Source organism: Megalobrama amblycephala, linkage group LG12 (genome assembly GCF_018812025.1).
Source record: "Megalobrama amblycephala isolate DHTTF-2021 linkage group LG12, ASM1881202v1, whole genome shotgun sequence".
Taxonomy (NCBI): Eukaryota; Metazoa; Chordata; class Actinopteri; order Cypriniformes; family Xenocyprididae; genus Megalobrama; species Megalobrama amblycephala.
In genome coordinates, this window is record NC_063055.1 from 37,252,070 (window position 1) to 37,270,470 (window position 18,401).

The 18,401-nt window shown below is 36.9% G+C and overlaps 2 protein-coding genes across 5 annotated transcripts in view; one reads left to right on the forward strand and one right to left on the reverse strand.

Annotated features, from left to right (window-relative positions):
* The window catches only part of fkbp15b (FKBP prolyl isomerase family member 15b), a 36,551-nt gene extending 32,165 nt beyond the window's left edge, over window positions 1-4,386 (forward strand). For 2 of the 3 annotated variants that reach the window (XM_048210957.1, XM_048210959.1), the window contains 2 exons: window positions 661-796; window positions 3,855-4,386. In XM_048210957.1, coding sequence (XP_048066914.1) covers window positions 661-796; window positions 3,855-3,935 — 217 coding nt within the window. In that variant the 3' untranslated portion in view covers window positions 3,936-4,386. The remainder of the gene's footprint in view (window positions 1-660; window positions 797-3,854) is intronic. The other variant, XM_048210960.1, reaches the window with a different exon arrangement.
* Window positions 4,387-4,551: 165 nt separating this feature from the next.
* On the reverse strand, window positions 4,552-17,926 carry stambpb (STAM binding protein b). Of its 2 annotated transcripts, XM_048210981.1 has the most exons (10): window positions 17,722-17,921; window positions 15,798-16,035; window positions 15,341-15,416; window positions 15,128-15,223; window positions 12,821-13,187; window positions 12,617-12,741; window positions 9,960-10,097; window positions 9,617-9,729; window positions 7,217-7,316; window positions 4,552-7,134 (listed from the first exon to the last, which is right to left on the reverse strand). In XM_048210981.1, exons 2-10 carry the CDS (start codon window positions 16,001-16,003, stop codon window positions 7,078-7,080), a joined length of 1,278 nt encoding a protein of 425 aa, XP_048066938.1. In that variant the 5' UTR covers window positions 16,004-16,035; window positions 17,722-17,921; the 3' UTR covers window positions 4,552-7,077. The 2 variants fall into 2 exon arrangements, with proteins under 2 accessions (XP_048066938.1, XP_048066939.1); XM_048210982.1 differs by lacking the exons at window positions 4,552-7,134; window positions 7,217-7,316 and having other exon boundaries at window positions 9,636-9,777; window positions 17,722-17,926.
* Window positions 17,927-18,401: the final 475 nt, after the last annotated feature.

The window sequence follows — 18,401 nt, forward strand, 5'->3', positions numbered from 1 at the left end:
AAGCATAATTTATTTTTATGTTTTAACTTAAGTCTCATTCGTCTGCATTGAGAGGGCGGGGTTTATGACCTGTACTGCATCCAGCCTCCAGGGGGCGATCAAAGAGCCCGCAGCTTCACCGTTCAGGACATATGAGGCACACACGTCCTTTACTTACACAACCTATTGTACAGCTTAAGAAGACTTGAAATATAGTATAGCACTCTTTTGAAAGAGAGCAACTAGAACCTTCTTCAAAATATTTCCTTTCTGTTTTATGGAAAAAAGAAAGATTTACAGGCTTGGATTGACGTGATTGTGCGTAAATGTTGATAAGAATTAATTTCAGGGTCAAATATGCCTAAAATGTATGTAATTGATCATCTTCTCATATGTGAGCGAGTAAATAGGAAACGGTAATTAGATTTCACAGCATGTATTATTGTGAAAAATTGAATTTTTTTGTTGACGTCCCATCTAATAAAATCAGTTTTATGATTGTTGGTAAACCTCAGAAATCTTTTCAGCACTGTATAACACTGTAAATGAACTTATTAACACCACACCCGCTCTAACCGTCGCTGTGAGCATGTGCCCAGATCATGTGTTTGTCCTCTGAATGCTCTGTCCTGTTCCTTTCTGTCTCCCGTCTCATCTGTGCTCATCCTGCTATTCTCTCAGTTCATCTGAGAGGGTAGAAGAGGAAAATGGAGAGGAACCATTTTTCCAGAGTCCCGTCTCGCATGCACCCGCACCTCCACCCGCAACCACACCCGCAGCCGCACCCACAGCGGCCGATGAAGAGGAGGAGGAGCTGGTGAGCAGCGCTCTCACACACACACTCCACATTCACCTGCTGCTCTTCTGTTGCTCATTCTCACAAACTAATCTTTTTATTGTCATTTAAGTAAAATATTGTCTTTGTATGTGTCATTAAAGTTCCAGATCATCTAATATTGACAATTCCCCAGTGTATTTCTCAATATAGTGTGAATGAATGTGCTTAATGTGTGCTGTCAGGCAAGGTTGTTGGTTTGATGCCCACAAGGAACAAGAAAGCGGTTCTGTTGTAACCAACTCATGGCTCCTCTCTAAGACAATAGCACATGAAAGTCATCATAAATAAAATAAATCATAAATTAAAAAAATGGTAATAAAAAGATTCTATTCTGAAATTTTAAAATGCATTGCGATGCGATGCATAGATTCCATATATATCAGTGCATCCCTCTACTAACATATTTTAATATTACTGCAGTGTTATATTATTATAATTTACTATTATATTACCCAATATATCACACAATTACTTAACCAAAATGCAGTAATTTTCATCAGACTGGATACAGACTGTATTTTGCGAATATTTTTCTACATTGTAAGTCGTCACACCAGGCGTTCAAAGGTTTTCAGTATGTAAGATTTTTTTGTTTTTGAAAGACGTCTCTTCTGCTCACCAAGGTTGCATTTATTTGAACAAAAATACAATAACGGTAATATCGTGAAAAAATAAAGCAATATAAAGCTACACTATGTAACTTCTGGCCCTCTAGCAGTTAAAAAACATGCATTTAACAGAAGAACAATGTTTTAGTTGTGCTTACTGTAGCTTTACCCATTAATAAGCACTATACAGCACTACAACAACCATAAAGAAAAGACTGTTCGCAATAGATAATGCTTTACAATGAACTCTGTTAGAGCAACATATGACAATTAATCTGTTCAATAAAATACCTTACTCACCTTTTGAGTAATAAACTCCATCATCATGCGTCGCTTTTACAACATATCAAATCTTTCGGTTCTCTTCATCTCTGAAAAGCCTAGCCAGCATTGATTCTGGTTTTATTTTGAGCTCTGTCTCATTCTCTTTTCCCAGCAGACTCTCCTCTGTTCGGTGTTTGTTTAAAATGGGTGATTCTCCGGAGATTGGAGATTTAGTGGCTCAATGTCAACCTTTTTGCTTGTTGTGACAACTTATTTCACTCCCACAAAAAAATACTTAACTTAATGCTTATTTCATGATAAATAATGTGATTTAGCGAAGAGCTAAATCTAAATCAGTTAGATTCACAGCAAAGTCCCCAGAGTTAAATCACCTCTGCTCAGAGTACTTATGGTCCCTCTCTATATAGTGTTAAAGTTAATGAGATTAATAATAAGCGTTAATTAAGCGATTAATTGATGACTGAGCAATAGTGATGAACACCTGCTGTTAACAAGCAGAATTACTGAAGAAAAGACAAACACAAGAACTAAAAAAAGACATGATCCCCTGGTTTTACAGACAATGCTTAAGCTAGTCCCTGACTAAAATGCTTGTTTCATTTGTCTTAGCTGAAAGCAACTTGTACTGACATCACTTAAAATATGTCAGTGGCATCGTTTTGCCTCAAGATGCACACCAGCAATGTTTTTTTTTTTTTCTAGAGTTTGTTTATAAACGCTACTTAAATTCCCTAATTGTACTAAGGCCTAATCCTGGCTTAGTCTAAGCCCTGTCTGTGAAACGGGGCCTAAATCTCTCAAGATCTGATTAAACAACTCCACAAACAGCATTACCAGCTTTACTTATTACTAACCAGATTGACGTTGTTTATTTCTTCTTTATGTCTAAAGAAGCTCTTATTGAGAATTAACAGAAGTTTAGATGTTGATGTTTTATTGGTCAAAAAAAGCAAGCACTGACCATGGTCAGCTTATTTTCTGTTTGTAAAAGATTTGAATGAATGTCACAAAGTGGTCTCTCTCTTTCTTCAGTTTATTGACTGACATGAACACTTACATACACTTACATACTATCCTCAACAGTGGTGACAATAGTTACTCTTACTGCAGTGCATGATGGGAGTATTGTACTATGGTGATACCCAGCATGCATTGCAGCGTGAAGTGTTTTGCTGATTGTCACCATTTTTGAGATTCATTTGCTGATTCTTGATGTCTGTGTGTGTTTAAATAATGCAGTAGTTCTCTTTTATGCACTACGGGTTTAAAATCATTCACAAGAACTGTTTGTTGCACTTTGTTCTCATGCTCTAGTTTCACAGGGTTGGTAATGCCAACGACAGAACGTATGATTAGTTACTTTGGATACAATCATCATAAATGCAGCTAATATCTGCTCACTGTAAAGTACTGATCTTAATGCTTTTCAACATCATATGCATTGTTGCAAAGAAAAATCTAACAAGAAGGCAAGGGTTACAAGCCCAACTAAAGCAAACACTCATCTCCATAGTGGTGGCATTTTTTTTCTTGACCAATAAAACATCAATATCTAATTCTCAATAAGAGCTTCTGTAGACATATGACAGAAATAAAGTCAATCTTGTCAGTAATAAGTTAAGCCTGTAATGCTGTTTGTGGAGTTGTTTAATCAGATCTTGAGAGATTTAATGTCTTTTATCATCAGTTGATTTCATCTAAGGCTGTGACTGAAGTCAGTTCTTGTTTCTCTTTTCTTCAGAGATTCTGCTTGTTAACAGCAGGTGTTCATCACTAATGCTCAATCTTCACTTAATCATCTCATTAGTTTTAACTCTGCTTTAATGTTACTTTAACACTTTGTAGAGTGGGACCAAATGTACTCTGAGCAGAGTTGATTTAACTCTGGAGATTTTCCAATGTTGCTGCTATTGTGTGGCTCTGTTGCGAAAAAGGGTTTTTTTGTTTGAGTATCCTAACCAGCCCAAAACTATAATATATTGGACCAATGGTGTGAGTTTGGTGGCAGGACTCTGTTCAACCAATGATAGGTGTGGGGAGTATGAAAACAGTAGAGATTACTAGTCAGTAAATGCACCCATTTAAAGTGTTTGGTCAGTAACTAATATGTGAACTGATTCATACTTGTCTGTGAACGTCCTCAGAGTTTAAAAGGACGGCCCCCTCCCGCCCCTCTCTTTGGTGATGAAAGTGATGATGATGATGACCTGGACTGGCTGGGCTGATGTGACCCTTCTGAACACCAGTGTCAGATGACTGCTGGCAAGGAGGCCAAATGAACTGTGTTTGTGTGCTGGACCAGCAGGGACTTTAATTTGTGGGGATGGATGGTGCGAGAAACATTTCAGGATTTTGTGATCAAAGAGAGTAACTTCCTGTCCAAAACCTTGAAACGCATTTGAATGAATCTTGATGGCGATATGAACTGAGTGCTGCTTATAAACTGATTTACTGCACATACAGCAAAAAAAAATCATCTTTAAATCTACAAATACTGTAAATCATAACAACTGAATTCTTTTTTTTAAAAAAAATCTTAATTTATGATTCAGTGTTCCCATCTTTAAAACAGTTTTCATGTTTAATTCTGATGACATTAGCTTGCTGTCTCTGTTCTTAATATTTATACATTGTACTAACAGCAACCAATTACATATTAAAGAAATGAGACTGTCACTCTTCCTTTAGCATTTGACTGATTTGTTCATCAGTTCATATTTTAAAAGAGGGGAAAGCCATGTATAAAAGTAATAAACAGTCAATTACATCAATAATAGGTAAGTAGTAGTGATATGAGTCCTTCCTATGCCTTTGTCAGTTACAGTAAGGAATGACAGTCTGTTGAATAATTAAATTAATGCACAATGTGTGCAATGTTTTAATAATTACACGGTCCAACTTCAGTCATTCTGCCTTTATCACCTTTACCACAGATACATCTATATAATGGGCCTCTTTCATTAAACACAAGCAGAACGTGTTTTTGCTAATTCCTCACAATTCAACAGAACAATTTACATCACAAAGATTTACACAAAAAAAGCAAATAAATTTCAGGGTTGTTCCCCAACAACTACTTCCTTCATTTCCTGATATGAAACTGTGAAACTGTTTGCATATCAAACAAACCTGGATCTAAAACTTGCACAAAGATGATCAAAACTTTAGGGGGCCGTTCACACACAACTAATGTTTTCAGTCATTCCACTGCGCTACATTACCAGTTTTTCTATATAAAAAAGCGAAAAGACGAACATTTGACCATGCCATCGTTTGCAGCTTCTCACGAATGACGCCATTCTAAAAACAACGCCAGAGTTAAAAATAGTTGAACTATCATCACTAACATCTCTATACCTTGCCTTTTTTTGCCATTCTATTGCCCGAGTCTTGTGTTTTTAAACACAAAAATGTGTTAGTTGAGAATCGGGAGCCTCATTTATAAAGTGTGTGTGTATGCACAGATTTGATCTTAGAGTGTGCATATGCTTAAATTCATGCCAACGCTCGTATTTCTAAAAACAATCTCTGACGTGGAAAAGTGCTTATCTCCATGTCAGGGTCAGGGTCTAAGCACACTTTTCCTTGTCAGAGTACTGCAGGTTTTTGGAAATCTGAGCTATTCTTACAGCGCTCTATTCTGAATTAAAGGATTTGGACGAAGACTGGTGATATTTTTAAATGTAAATGACATTAATTAGGCGTTGTTTACCATTCAGCTGCGTGCAAGTTCAAGATCATTTGCGATTTATAGATTTCACATCTGAAAGAGAGGCCTACACACATTTACTAGAAATGATCATAAGATCAAATGTAGGAGCGTTTCTACGCAACATTTGTTTGTCTTTTTCAGATTCTTGCACATTATACATTATTATAAAAACGCAGCGTTAGACAAAGTTTTTCAATGTTTCAAAGTACACCATGTAACTTTTGGCCCTCTAGCGGTTAAAAAACAAAACTGCATGCATTTTGCGGAAGAACATTTTGTTTGTGCTTCAGGTCTGCGTAACTGATAAATATGAGCTTTCGCAATAGATGATGCTTTACAACTTTCTAATGACAATTTATCCATTGAGTGATAAAAACAGCATCATCTCTGCATTGCTTTTACATTTCAAATCCCTCAGTTCTCGTCATCTCTGAAAAGCCAAGCCAATGTTGATTCTTGTTTTATTACGATCTATGTCTCCTTTTCCTTTTACCAGCAGACAATTTTTCTCTCTCGTTGTGACAACTAACCTCTGCCACTCCCACACCAGACACACGACAATGCAACTGGAGAAACGTCTCTCTATTTAGGGATATGACAAGACACACTGGCGAGTGATGCATATACGCAATTTCCCACAAAAACCATCCCGCTAGGTCTAAAATACACTTACTCTGATTCACCATGGAAAGCCTAAGTGTAAGACAAAAACACATTTTGGAAGGATTGATAATGTATTGACAAATTAAAATTTGTTAATTTTGAGCAAAAAAAGTTACATGATGTACATTTAAACAAAATTTATTTAGTGCAAATCACCCCTTTGACCGCTGTGCTCGTCTTTTTCAGCATCTTGCACACGATAAAGTGTTCTGAAAATGCAGCCCAAATTAAAAGTAAACGTCTCATGCATGAGCCACATTTTTGTCAACTGTCAAGTTAAAAGTAATTCAATACCTTCCTATACCTTGCATTTTTTTCATTCCACTGACTTTGCATCTTGCATTTTTAAATGCAAAAATGTGTCTTTTGTAGCATCTCACACATGACAATGACATTCTAAAAACATGGCTCAAGTTTGACTTTAAAATCCCGTCTATAGACCTTACTAATTTTTTTCATTCCACTGCCCTGCATCTTGAATTTTTAAATGTTAAAACGCATTCTGTGTGAACGGCCCCTCAGAAAGTCTGTGAACCAATCAAAAGCAAAAATTCAACATCATCATGGACTAATTATTGTTATCAAAAAGTTGTTTTTAGAAAATATTTAAAGTGATATTGCTGCGTTCATGACAGGACTGACCCGTTCAGCTGCTCCCAAAGATACTCAGTAGTTTAAAAAACCCTTTGCTTTAATGTGGTTTCAACAGATGAGATATGTTAGTGTGTATGATCAGAGCATAAATAACCACAAAACATTAGCTTACTGCTCACTAGATCATTAAGACAAAGCAAACTGAAACATGTATGAGCTGCAGTCCTGTGGAGGAGTTTGTATTCCTGAGCTCCCAACGGATGTGTGTTCATAGTTTCCAAAAAGTGCTTGTTGTAGGCAAATGTCCGTCTCTTCAAGAAATCCCACCACCACTGAAAGCTGTTAAAAAGTAAGAAAAATAAGCTTCTTGGTACCGCTGTGTAAACACCAGAGAGGGCTCATCGAAGGTCAAGCATCGATACAGTGCCTTCTGTGATTATAATGTGGCTGCCGCCCTGAGGGAAAACATCGAACGGGTCATTTCATGTCATTTCAAAACACATGCAAATGAATGAATGGTGTAGTTGAGGGCACTACCGTAAAAAGAGGAGGCTCTTTGGGGTGAGGATGAAAGCCTTTCTGCGTGCAGGTTGAGATCTCCTCCAGGCCATAGTCTGTCAGTCTGAAGTAGCCGGTCCTGCGCACACGTCAACATCACCGTTCAGACCAATACGGCACACAGACTCAATGAAAATGCAATTGCACTCCCTGACAGTAGATGGCGCTTATAAAAAGCAGAAATATGGTAAACGCAGCACTACACAAATTTCTGTCTGACACCCGTGTGTCACGAAGTCAGTCATGTTTTTTATTCGCTATAATGTTTGTATTTACCCTATAAAATGAAATGACAGTTTTTTTCTGTTATTTTTGGCGTTTTTGCCTTTCATTATGATAGGACAGTATATGTAGACAGGAAGTGAAATGAGAGAGGGGGGACGGGATTGGGAAAGATCCGTGAGCCGGGACTCGAACTCGGGTCACCCGATGCGCAACGGAGCTATGTTGTCGCGCTGCCCACGAGGCTATCGGCACTGACAAAACCACACTTTTACAATTTTCTCACGTTGACAGTTGTTGAGGGAACGTGTTAAATCATTCTAGCAACATGGTAAAAATGTTAGCAGTGTGCTAATCATGCTAACAATATGCTAGCTACGTGCTAATAATGTTAACAACATGCTATCAGTGTGCAAAATCATGCTAGCAATGTGTTAACCATATCAACAAGTTAGCAATGTGTTAAATCATGCTAACATTGTGCTAATCATGTTGACAACATTTTAACACATTGCTAGTATGTTAACATGATTAGCACATTGCTAACATGATTTAGCATGTTACATCATGTTGATAACATGTTAAATCATGCTAACAACATGATAAATCATGCTAACAAAATGTTAAATCATGTTAACAATGTGTTAAATGTTCGCAACATGTTAAATCACGTTAACTACATGTTCTTATTTTGAATTAACATTTTTTGTTAACATGACTTAACATGTTACATGTCATGTCATGCTAGCAAACATTCTAATCTATGCTAGCATTGTTAACATGGTAACAACATGCTAATTGTTGAATTGAACATGTTAGATAATGCTATCACCATATTAATTCATGTTGGCAAAACATGTTAAAATCATGCTAACAACATGATAAAAAATGCTAAAAACGTGTTTATGGTAAGTGTTAAAACATGTTAACATGCTAATTCATGATAGCAATGTTAAATAATGCTAGTGACATTAATGCTAACAACATGCTATTTCATGCTAAATCATGCTAACAAAATGCTAAATCATGCAAGCAACAAGGTAAATCATGTTAGCAATGTGCTAACCATGTTATCAACATGCTAGCAACATGTTAACAATGTGCTAATCATGTTAGCAAAATGTTAAATCGTGTTAGCAAAAAATGCTAATTCAAATTAAGAAAATGCTAAAATGCTAAATCATGCTAGCACACATGCTAATTTATGCTAGGAATGTGTTAACATGGTAACAATGTGTTAATTGTTGAATTGAACATGCTGGCAACATGAATTAATATGGTGCTAGCGTTATTTAACATGTTAAAATAATGCTAACAACACAATAAAACATGTTAAAAACGTGTTTATTTATGCTAAGTGTTAAAACATGTTAGCATGCTAATTCACGATAGCAACGTTAAATAATGCTAGTGACATTCATGCTAGCAACATGCTATTTCACCCTGCAAAATAATGCTAACATGTTAAATCATGTTAACAACATGTTAAATCATGTTAACAACATGGTAAATCATGCTAGCAACATGTTAATAATGCTAGCAATGTGCTAACCATGTTAGCAACATGCTTGCAACGTGTTATATCATGTTAGCAACATGTTAACAATGTGCTAATCATGTTAACAAAATGTTAATTCAAATTAAGAACATGCTAAAATGTTAAATCGTGCTAGCGAACATGCTATTTATGCTAGGAATATATTAACATGGTAACAATGTGGTAATTGTTGAACATTAAATAATGCTAACAGCATATTAATTAATGTTAGCAAACATGCTAACAACATGATAAAACATGCTAAAAACGTGTTTATGTATGTTAACAGTGTTAAAACATGTTAGCATGCTAATTCATGATAGCAACGTGTTGAAACATGCTAGTGACATGCTATTTCATGCTAGAAACATGTTAAACTGTTTTTGTGATAGAATGTTTTGAAGGTAATAAACTAACTCTAAAACTATGTTAAACTTCAAACGTCTTCAAACCAAAAACATTCAAACTTTAAGGGTTTGAAACTTTTTCAAACTTTCTGGCCTGGTTTCTTCAAGCCAACTTCAGTTTGTCGTCAAACTTCGCTCATCTAGTCTATATCTAATGCAGTGACAGTGTGACTTGGTGTCCAGCCACTTCATCTCTCTCATTGCTGGACTTACTCGTTGAATTTGGGAGAGCAGACGATGGCGATGGACTCCGGCAGCATCATCTGGTATGAGCAGTGGGTGTGCAGGTCAACGCTGGACAGGAAGGCGGTCTGAGTCGGGTGCGTCTGTGGAGCAGATCTGATCTGTCACACATCTGAGAGAACTGTAAGCCTCTGACGGACATATGGGGAAATAATCATTTCAAGATCATTACTTGCTCATGGAGCTCAACAATAGGGAGTGGGAGGAGAAAATGATATTCAAAATCGCTTCATAACATTGCATGCTATTGGATCTCTATGGTTGATATCAATTACATAAGCAGAGAAGGCAGAAATGTAAGGCTGAGACTGACATGTATCCAGCCCAGGGTGATGAGGTTGTGCTGGTCCTGCACCAGAAACAGCTCCTCTTCATTCTCTGTGTCACAGTAATCTGGACCGCCACACTGTTTCGGCACGATCACATGTGTCACCGTGAACGCGTTCCTATTCTGCAACAGGCACACACACACACACACACACACACACTCTATTTAGATGTCTTAATGCATTATATTGATAAAGCCTATCCAAAAATATATGCATAAAATACTACACAGACAAAAGTACTGGGACACTTGACCATTATGCCAACAGGGACTGCAATGACATCGCATTCTAATTACAGACATTAATATGGAGTTTGCAGCTATAACAGCAGTGGATCTGATTAAAACACATGAATTCAATAATTAAGGTGTGTCCCAATACTTTTATCCAAATGTTTATTAGACAACTAGATTAGAAATATGATTTATAAAGTACAGTATTAAAAAAAATTGAGGTTTGCTAAAGATTACATATAAACTTAAAGGGTTAGTTCACCCACAGTTCACTTTCGTTCATCTTCAGAACACAAATTAAGATATTTTTGATGAAATCCGAGAGGTTTATGACTCGTCCATAGACGGCAATATAACCAACACTTTCAAGGTCCAGAAAGGTACTAAAGACATTGTTAAAGGTGCCCTAGAATTGAAAATTGAATTTACCTTAGCATAGTTGAATAACGAGTTCAGTACATGGAAATGACATACAGTGAGTCTCAAACTCCATTGTTTCCTCCTTCTTATATAAATCTCATTTGTTTAAAAGACCTCCGAAGAACAGGCGAATCTCAACATAACACCGACTGTTACGTAACAGTCAGGATCATTAATATGTACGCCCCCAATATTTGCATATGCCAGCTCATGTTCAAGACATTACACAAGGGCAGCCAGTATTAACGTCTGGATCTGTGCACAGCTGAATCATCACACTAGGTAAGCAAGCAAGAACAATAGCGAAAAATGGCAGATGGAGCGATAATAACTGACATGATCCATGATAACATGATATTTTTAGTGATATTTGTAAATTGTCTTTCTAAATGTTTCGTTAGCATGTTGCTAATGTACTGTTAAATGTGGTTAAAGTTACCATCGTTTCTTACTGTATTCACGGAGACAAGAGCTGTCATTATTTTCATTTTTAAACACTTGCAGTCTGTATAATTCATAAACACAACTTCATTCTTTATAAATCTCTCCAACAGTGTGTAATGTTAGCTTTAGCTACGAAGCACTATCAAACTCATTCAGAATCAAATGTAAACATCCAAATAAATACTATACTCACATGATCTGATGCATGCATGCAGCATGCATGACGAAAAGTTTGTAAAGATCCATTTTGAGGGTTATATTAGCTGTGTGAACTTTATGTAATGTATTATAGAGTCGCAAGCTCAGGGGCGGGGAGCGCGAGGATTTAAAGGGGAAGCAGCCTGAATCGGCGCATATTTAATGATGCCCAGCAGCTCAAATCTATGGGGTATTTTGAGCTGAAACTTCACAGACACATTCAGTGGACACCTTAGACTTATATTACATCTTTTAAAAAGCATTCTAGGGCACCTTTAAAACAGTCATGTGACTGCAGTGGTACAAACTTAATGTTATGAAGAGACGAGAATACTTTTTGTGCGCAAAAAAACAAAACAAAAATAACGACTTTATTCAACATGTACATACTTCTAGGATGTAGTATAAGTAGGACGCAGCAATAGTTTTATGTAACAGCGGCAGCTCTGGGAACATGACCAAAAGCACAAATCCTATTGGTTGACCAGTCCTATTTGTAGTTTTACTTGATAAAAATAGATATTTTAAAAATCTGTCGTTTTGATGTCATACGAAGGTTCGTGTCCTTCTGAAAGGTCACATTAAAGAGATACTCCACCCAAAAATGAAAATTCTCATCATTTACTCACGCTCATGCCGCCCCAGATGGATATGACTTTCTTTCTTGAGATAAACATAAATGAAGATTTCTAGAAAAATAATCCATCTCTGTGAGTCCATATAATTGAGTGGATGGGACACTACAGTAATCCAAACAACCCAGTGGATTAATTAATGCCTTCTGAAGCAAAACAGTAAGTGTGTGTGAGAAAAATCCAATTTTTAACTTTTATAAACCTTCGCTTCCGGCCAACTTCCATACGTGCATTTATAAGCTCACACTTGAGGTAAATGTCAGCATGTTGTGAAGTCTGAAGCAAGCGCATTGTGAAACTCGTGTGAGAAGTGACTGTCCTCTGTGCTGTACAAAACATGCTTATGTCATGAATAACAACATGCTGACATTTGTCAAGTGTTATTTTCGCGAAGTGTTACATCAAGGATTTCCGCCGTGTTCATTTTGTGTGTTTTTTGAAGCATCAGATTTGGGGGTCCTGCACACTTATGGATTATTTTTCTAAAAATCTCTGTGTTCCACAGAAGAAAGACATATACATCTGGGACGGCATGGTAAGGATGAGTTAATGATGGGAGAATTTCATTTTTGGGTGAAGTATACCATTACCACCAGCCAATCATTCATATTAAGATGTTTATCGCATACTTCATCGCAATTTGTTGATAACATCAAATTATCCGAAATAATCTGAAGTGTTTCGGAACTTGATATCGCAACAAAGTCATACCAGTCTCCCACAGAGTATCCCACAGGTCTCCACTGCTCTTATGGTGTTGTTATTGGCTAGTCGCAGAAATTTGCCACAAAGCTCAGCGGGAACAGCAATGTGCCGTAAACCATCAACCATTGTAGCTGAAACACAAAGACAAACACTGTGACAACAGAAACAGAGGCTGCTTCATGTCTAATGAGGTTTGAGAGCGAGCCGTACTGTTGGTGCTGAGGTGACCCGGTTTAAGTGAGCGGTCAAAGGTCGGGGGAGCAGCCGGGCTGGGAGCTGACGGAGTGCTGTGATTGGCCGAGGGGTAGTGCGGACTCTGAGGGGGAGTGGGGGACTCTAGGTAGGGCAGCGGTGGACCCTGGATCCCAGGAATGAGCAGCGTGTCGTCCTGTGGGGACGCTGGCGAGTTGAACTCGTGGACACGCTGTTGACGGTCCTTCTGCCGGATCATCTCCTCGAACATGCTGAACTGCTCCTGCTCCAGCTGCCTCCTCTGCATGTCCGCCACACGCTGCCGCTCCGCCTCCAGCTCTCGCTGCCGAGACAACTCGCGCTCCAGTGCTTGTGCTTCCGCACGCTGGTGGATGACAGAAGTAGATTCATCTGATTAAACACGTGCATCTTTAAATTTGAGATGACACGCACCAAAAACGCCCATATTTCATTCCCAAAATCAATAATACATACAGAAAATTACTATTTGACTATTATTTTAAAAAATAACAGACTGTTTTTCATATTTTTAATTTAAAAAGAATGAAAAAACAAGGAAAATGATCTTCATCAGGCCAGGTTGATGCCTGATGAAGATCATACGATTGAAACGTTGCCAATAAAGAACTTTTTTATGATTTTCAAGTTGATAGTGTGCAGGATTTTCCTTGTTTTTTCGTATTTTGACTACACTAGTCTTCTATCCTACGCACTTATCTATGACCTACAGGTGTGCGACGCTAATTGATCATTAATTTAAAAAGAATAAAATATTACTGTAATACATATATTAAAATAAACTAATTATACATGTATTTTTATTTAACATTTTATTTTAATGTTTTAATTTAATTTACAATATATACACTGGAAGTCAAAAGTCTGAAGTTTTTTAATGCTTTTGAACGAAGTCTCTTCTGCTCATCAAGGCTGCATTTACTTGATTAAAAATACAGTAAAAACAGTAATTTTGTGAAATAATATTACAATATAAAATAACAGTTTTCCATGTGAATATATTTTAAAATGTAATTTATTCCTGTGATCAAAGCTGAATTTTCAGCATCATTACTCCAGTCTTCAGTGTCACATGATCCTTCAGAAATCATTCCAATATGATGATTATTACTCAATTATTATATACTATTATTATTGGTGCTCAATTAATAATAGTTCTTGTTGTTTAACTATAACAATATAATCACTTTTTTCAAGTTTTTATACATGTGTATAGAATACACTCATGTGGAATTATGGAAACTGAAAATTAAAGGGGTGGTTGATTATGATTTCACATTTTTAACTTTAGTTAGTGTGTAATGTTGCTGTTTGAGCATAAACAACATCTGCAAAGTTACGACGCTCAAAGTTCAATGCAAAGGAAGATATTTTCTTTTACAGAAATCACTTTTTAAGGACTACAACAAACAGCTGGTAGGGACTACAATGACTTTTCTTGGGTTGGTGACATCACAAACCCTAAAATTTACATAAACCCCGCCCCCGAGAACATGCAACAAAGGGGGTGTGGTCATGTTGGGCTGCTTTAGAGAAGAGAAAGCGTTCTTATAGTCGAGTGTTGTTACCATGCCGTCATTTTACGCCGGACTGCTTCACAAACGAGGGTCAATTCAACACAAAAGATGAACATGACGGCACATGCTAGTGGATGAGTTGAATCAACTCCACAGCAACTACATAAATTTATCCACTAACCATTCAGAAACGTCTAAAAGTTGTAACTTCTTCCTGAGTCTCTCCATCAGTGTCGACTCCGGTTTGAACAATGTAAGGCTGAACACCGTTACTGACAATCCTCATTTTGGCTGCGTGAGATTCTCCAGCTTTGTTGTTGTTGAGCTGTTAAAGCTCCGCCCTCTTCTGGAAAGGGGGCGGGAGCAGCAGCTCATTTGCATTTAAAGGGACACACACAAAAACGGCGTGTTTTTGCTCACACCCAAATGGGGGCAAATTTGACAAGCTATAATAAATGATCTGTGGGGTATTTTGAGCTGAAACTTCACAGACACATTCTGGAGACACCAGAGACTTATATTACATCTTGTGAAAGGGGCATTATAGGTCCTTTTTAAGTAAATAAATGTGCATTATGATAAAGATAATAGGGGAAAAAATGTGTTAAAACCATCACGGAAATAAAGTGACAATGCACAAAAACAATACTAGTCCTAATTTTCGAGTCATTCTCTTCATGCAAAATATAATATTTGATTTTGGGGTGAAATATGACTTGTTTCAAAAATTCCCTTTTATTCCATGATAATGTTGACCAGCGTGCCTCACCTTTTTGTTGATGTACTCTGCATACTCTCTCTCATATCTTCTCAGTAAATGTTTCTTCAGCAGCTCTGCTTGAGGGAAAGCCGTCTCCTTCAGCTTCTGTGTGAGGAGCAACAGACAAACTAAGACAACTAACATGGTATGATGAGAATATTGATCAGTCTGGTGACATTCAAATCAATAATTTCCCATCTAGACTTCACTAGACTACATTACCCTTAACGTCTCCTTCTTCTCAGGAATATTAGACAGCTTATATTCTGGATGCTTAGGAAGCTTTTCAATGAAAAGCCTGCCGGGTTAAAAAGAACAGGAGTTAAACCTGTTGCATTTAAACTGGAACATTACTAATATCACTCACACTCCCATAACTGAGACTCCCATTCAAGTTAAAGGGACACTCCACCCAAAAATTAAAGTCCTGTCATCATTTACTCACCCTCATGACTTTCTTCTGCAGAGAACAGAAAAGAAGTAACCAAACAACATTAGACCCAATCAACTTTCATTGTAAGGACAAAAAACCCCCAAGCAAAACATATTTTATGTTCCACAGAAGAACGAAAGTCATACAAGTTTGGAATGAGTAAATGACAGAACTTTCATTTCCGGGTGGAGTATCACTTTAACACAGAAAGGAAAGCACTAGAGCAGCGTTCAGAGGTCTTCTTACGTGATGTATTTGTTGTAGAGGACAAAGGCGTGCTCTGTGTTGCCCTCCTCGCCGTACACGTGGGCCATGCGGATCATCTCCATGCCCGAGCGGAAGTATCTGCGGACGGGCACGGCTTCGTTCATGTCCACCGTGCTGCCCTTCTTCGTCAAGGCCCGCACCCGCTCCTCTGGGGTCAAACTCACATCGGAGTGGTCCAACATCATGTGGACAATGTCTCCAATCTAGGCCTTCAACCCTGTGAGGAAACGTTACAGACAAAACAAGATTTCTGTATGAAAGAGTTCAACATTTATTCTAATGTTTATTACGTTTAAAGGATTAGTTCACTTTCAAATTAAAATTTCCTGATAATTTACTCACCCCCATGTCATCCAAGATGTTCATGTCTTTCTTTCTTCAGTCGAAAAGAAATTAAGGTTTTTGATGAAAACATTCCTGGATTTTTCTCCATATAGTGGACTTCAATGGGCACCAAACTGTTGAAGCTCAAAATTACAGTTTCACTGCAGCTTCAAAGAGCTTTAATCGATACCAGATGAGGAATAAGAGTCTTATCTAGCAAAACGATCAGTCATTTTCTAAAAAAAAAATTAAAATTTTAACCATAAATGCTCATCTTGAACTAGCTCTCTTCTTCTTCTTCTCTATTTGAATTCCAGCAGTGTAGACGCTGCTAAATGTATTACTGCCCTCCACAGGTCAAAGTCTGAATTAAACTGTCATATACAATATGCTAGTGCAAGTATATAACAATTAGTTCAAACTTTGACCTGTGGAGGGCAGTAATAAACTTAGCAGCGTCTACACTGCTGGAATTCTAATAGAGAAGAAGAAGAGAGCTAGTTCAAGATGAGCATTTATGGTTAAAACATATATAACTTTTAATTTTTTTTAGAAAATGACAGATCGTTTCACTAGATAAGACTCTTATTCCTCGTCTGGGATCATTTAAAGCTCTTTGAAGCTGCACTGGAACTGTAATTTTGACCTTCAACCATTTGGGCTCCATTGAAGTCCACTATATGGAGAATAATCCTGGAATGTTTTCATCAAAAACCTTCATTTCTTTTCGACTGAAGAAAGAAAGACATGAACATCTTGGATGACATGGGGGTGATTAAAATATCAGGAAATTTTAATTTGAAAGTGAACTAATCCTTATAAACACTAAGAACTCAGCAACTTAAAGGGATAGTTCACACAAAATTAAAAATTCTGTCATCATTTACTCACTTTCAAGTTGTTCCAAACCTGTATGAATTTCTTCCTTCTGTTAAACTAAAAAGAAGATATTTTGAAGAATATGGGTAACCAAACAGTTGATGCATCCCATTGACTTCCATAGTATAGGGAAAAAAATTCTGTGGAAGTCAAACACAACTGTTTGGTTTCCGACATTCTTCAAAATATCTTCCTTTGTGTTCAGCAGAAGAAAGAAATTCATACAGGTTTGGAACAACTTGAGAGTGAGTAAATGATGAGAGAATTTTCATTTTTGGTTAAACTGTCTCTTTAATAAACGTCAACTTCATTTACATATATTAGTCTTAAAGGTACAGTAGCAAAAAACGTTTACTTCAGAGAAAGAGAAACAATCATGTAAATTAAACGTTTTGGTGCAAACATTTACTAGCATTATACGTTGATCAATAAAACCCAGGTGTTAATGTATGTGTACATTCTTACTCTAGTGAGTAACCACTGAGTAGTGAACTATTTTCTGTGCTGCTGACAGAATGGATCAAATAAAGATGTAAAATAAAGCTCTAAACAAGTGATATACTTTACATTATTTTGCGTCATATAAAAAAAAATAAATAATAATAACCAGCAGCTATACCTTCGTTAGGGTTATTAATTGTTATGGTGTATGTGTGATGTTTATGAATATGGCTAATGTTAAAGCTTTAACAAGCCTTACCTTGGTAATAATGGCAGTCTGTCTTTCAGATCACAATCACATTAGCTGGGAAAACCCGTACATTGCCTTTAGCTGTACTTCATGTAAATAAAAGCTACGTTCTGTAGCTCTGTGTCCATCCTTAATCTCAAATACTCACTCACTTCCTCTTCCTGTGTGACGCAAACAGCAGGATAAGCTGTTCTCAGATCAGTGTTGTCTCCCTCCACAGGCGTGGGAAGGTTTTCATGCTCGTCCGATCGATCAGATTCAGGGTGTGTCAGTTAATATTTGACTGATAAACTGTTTATGTACTGCCATTAAACCAGGAAGCATTCTTAAATAAATAATTTATAGGACATTATTATTATTACTATAATTATTCTTGATAGTGGTAATAATGTTGCAGTTATTGTTGTATTGTTTTATTATATTTTAGTTAGGCTAATTATATGGCATTTAGGTCAGTGTTATTTTAGTATCACTGATGTACTATTGTAGTTTGATAATATTTTGAATTAGATTTTAATTTTTGTTAAAGTTGTAATAATTTTGTTGAATTTATTAGCTTTTGCTTTCTTTTTTTAATATGTTTGTAAAATGCAGCCATCCTCATCAACCTAACCATCAGCACTGTGGTAAACCACAAAACCTTCAACATAGTCTAACAGAAACTCTTTTAAATGTCATAGCCTAAATAA

Coding starts and splice junctions, on each gene's coding strand:
- stambpb (XM_048210981.1), bottom strand. CDS start 16,003: ATGATGTTGGACCACTCCGATGTGAGTTTGACCCCAGAGGAGCGGGTG. Junction 13,188..15,127: donor CAGAGTACATCAACAAAAAG/GTGAGGCACGCT, acceptor GTCATCCACCAG/CGTGCGGAAGCACAAGCACT. Junction 9,730..9,959: donor TCACCCTGGGCTGGATACAT/GTCAGTCTCAGC, acceptor TCTGCTCCACAG/ACGCACCCGACTCAGACCGC.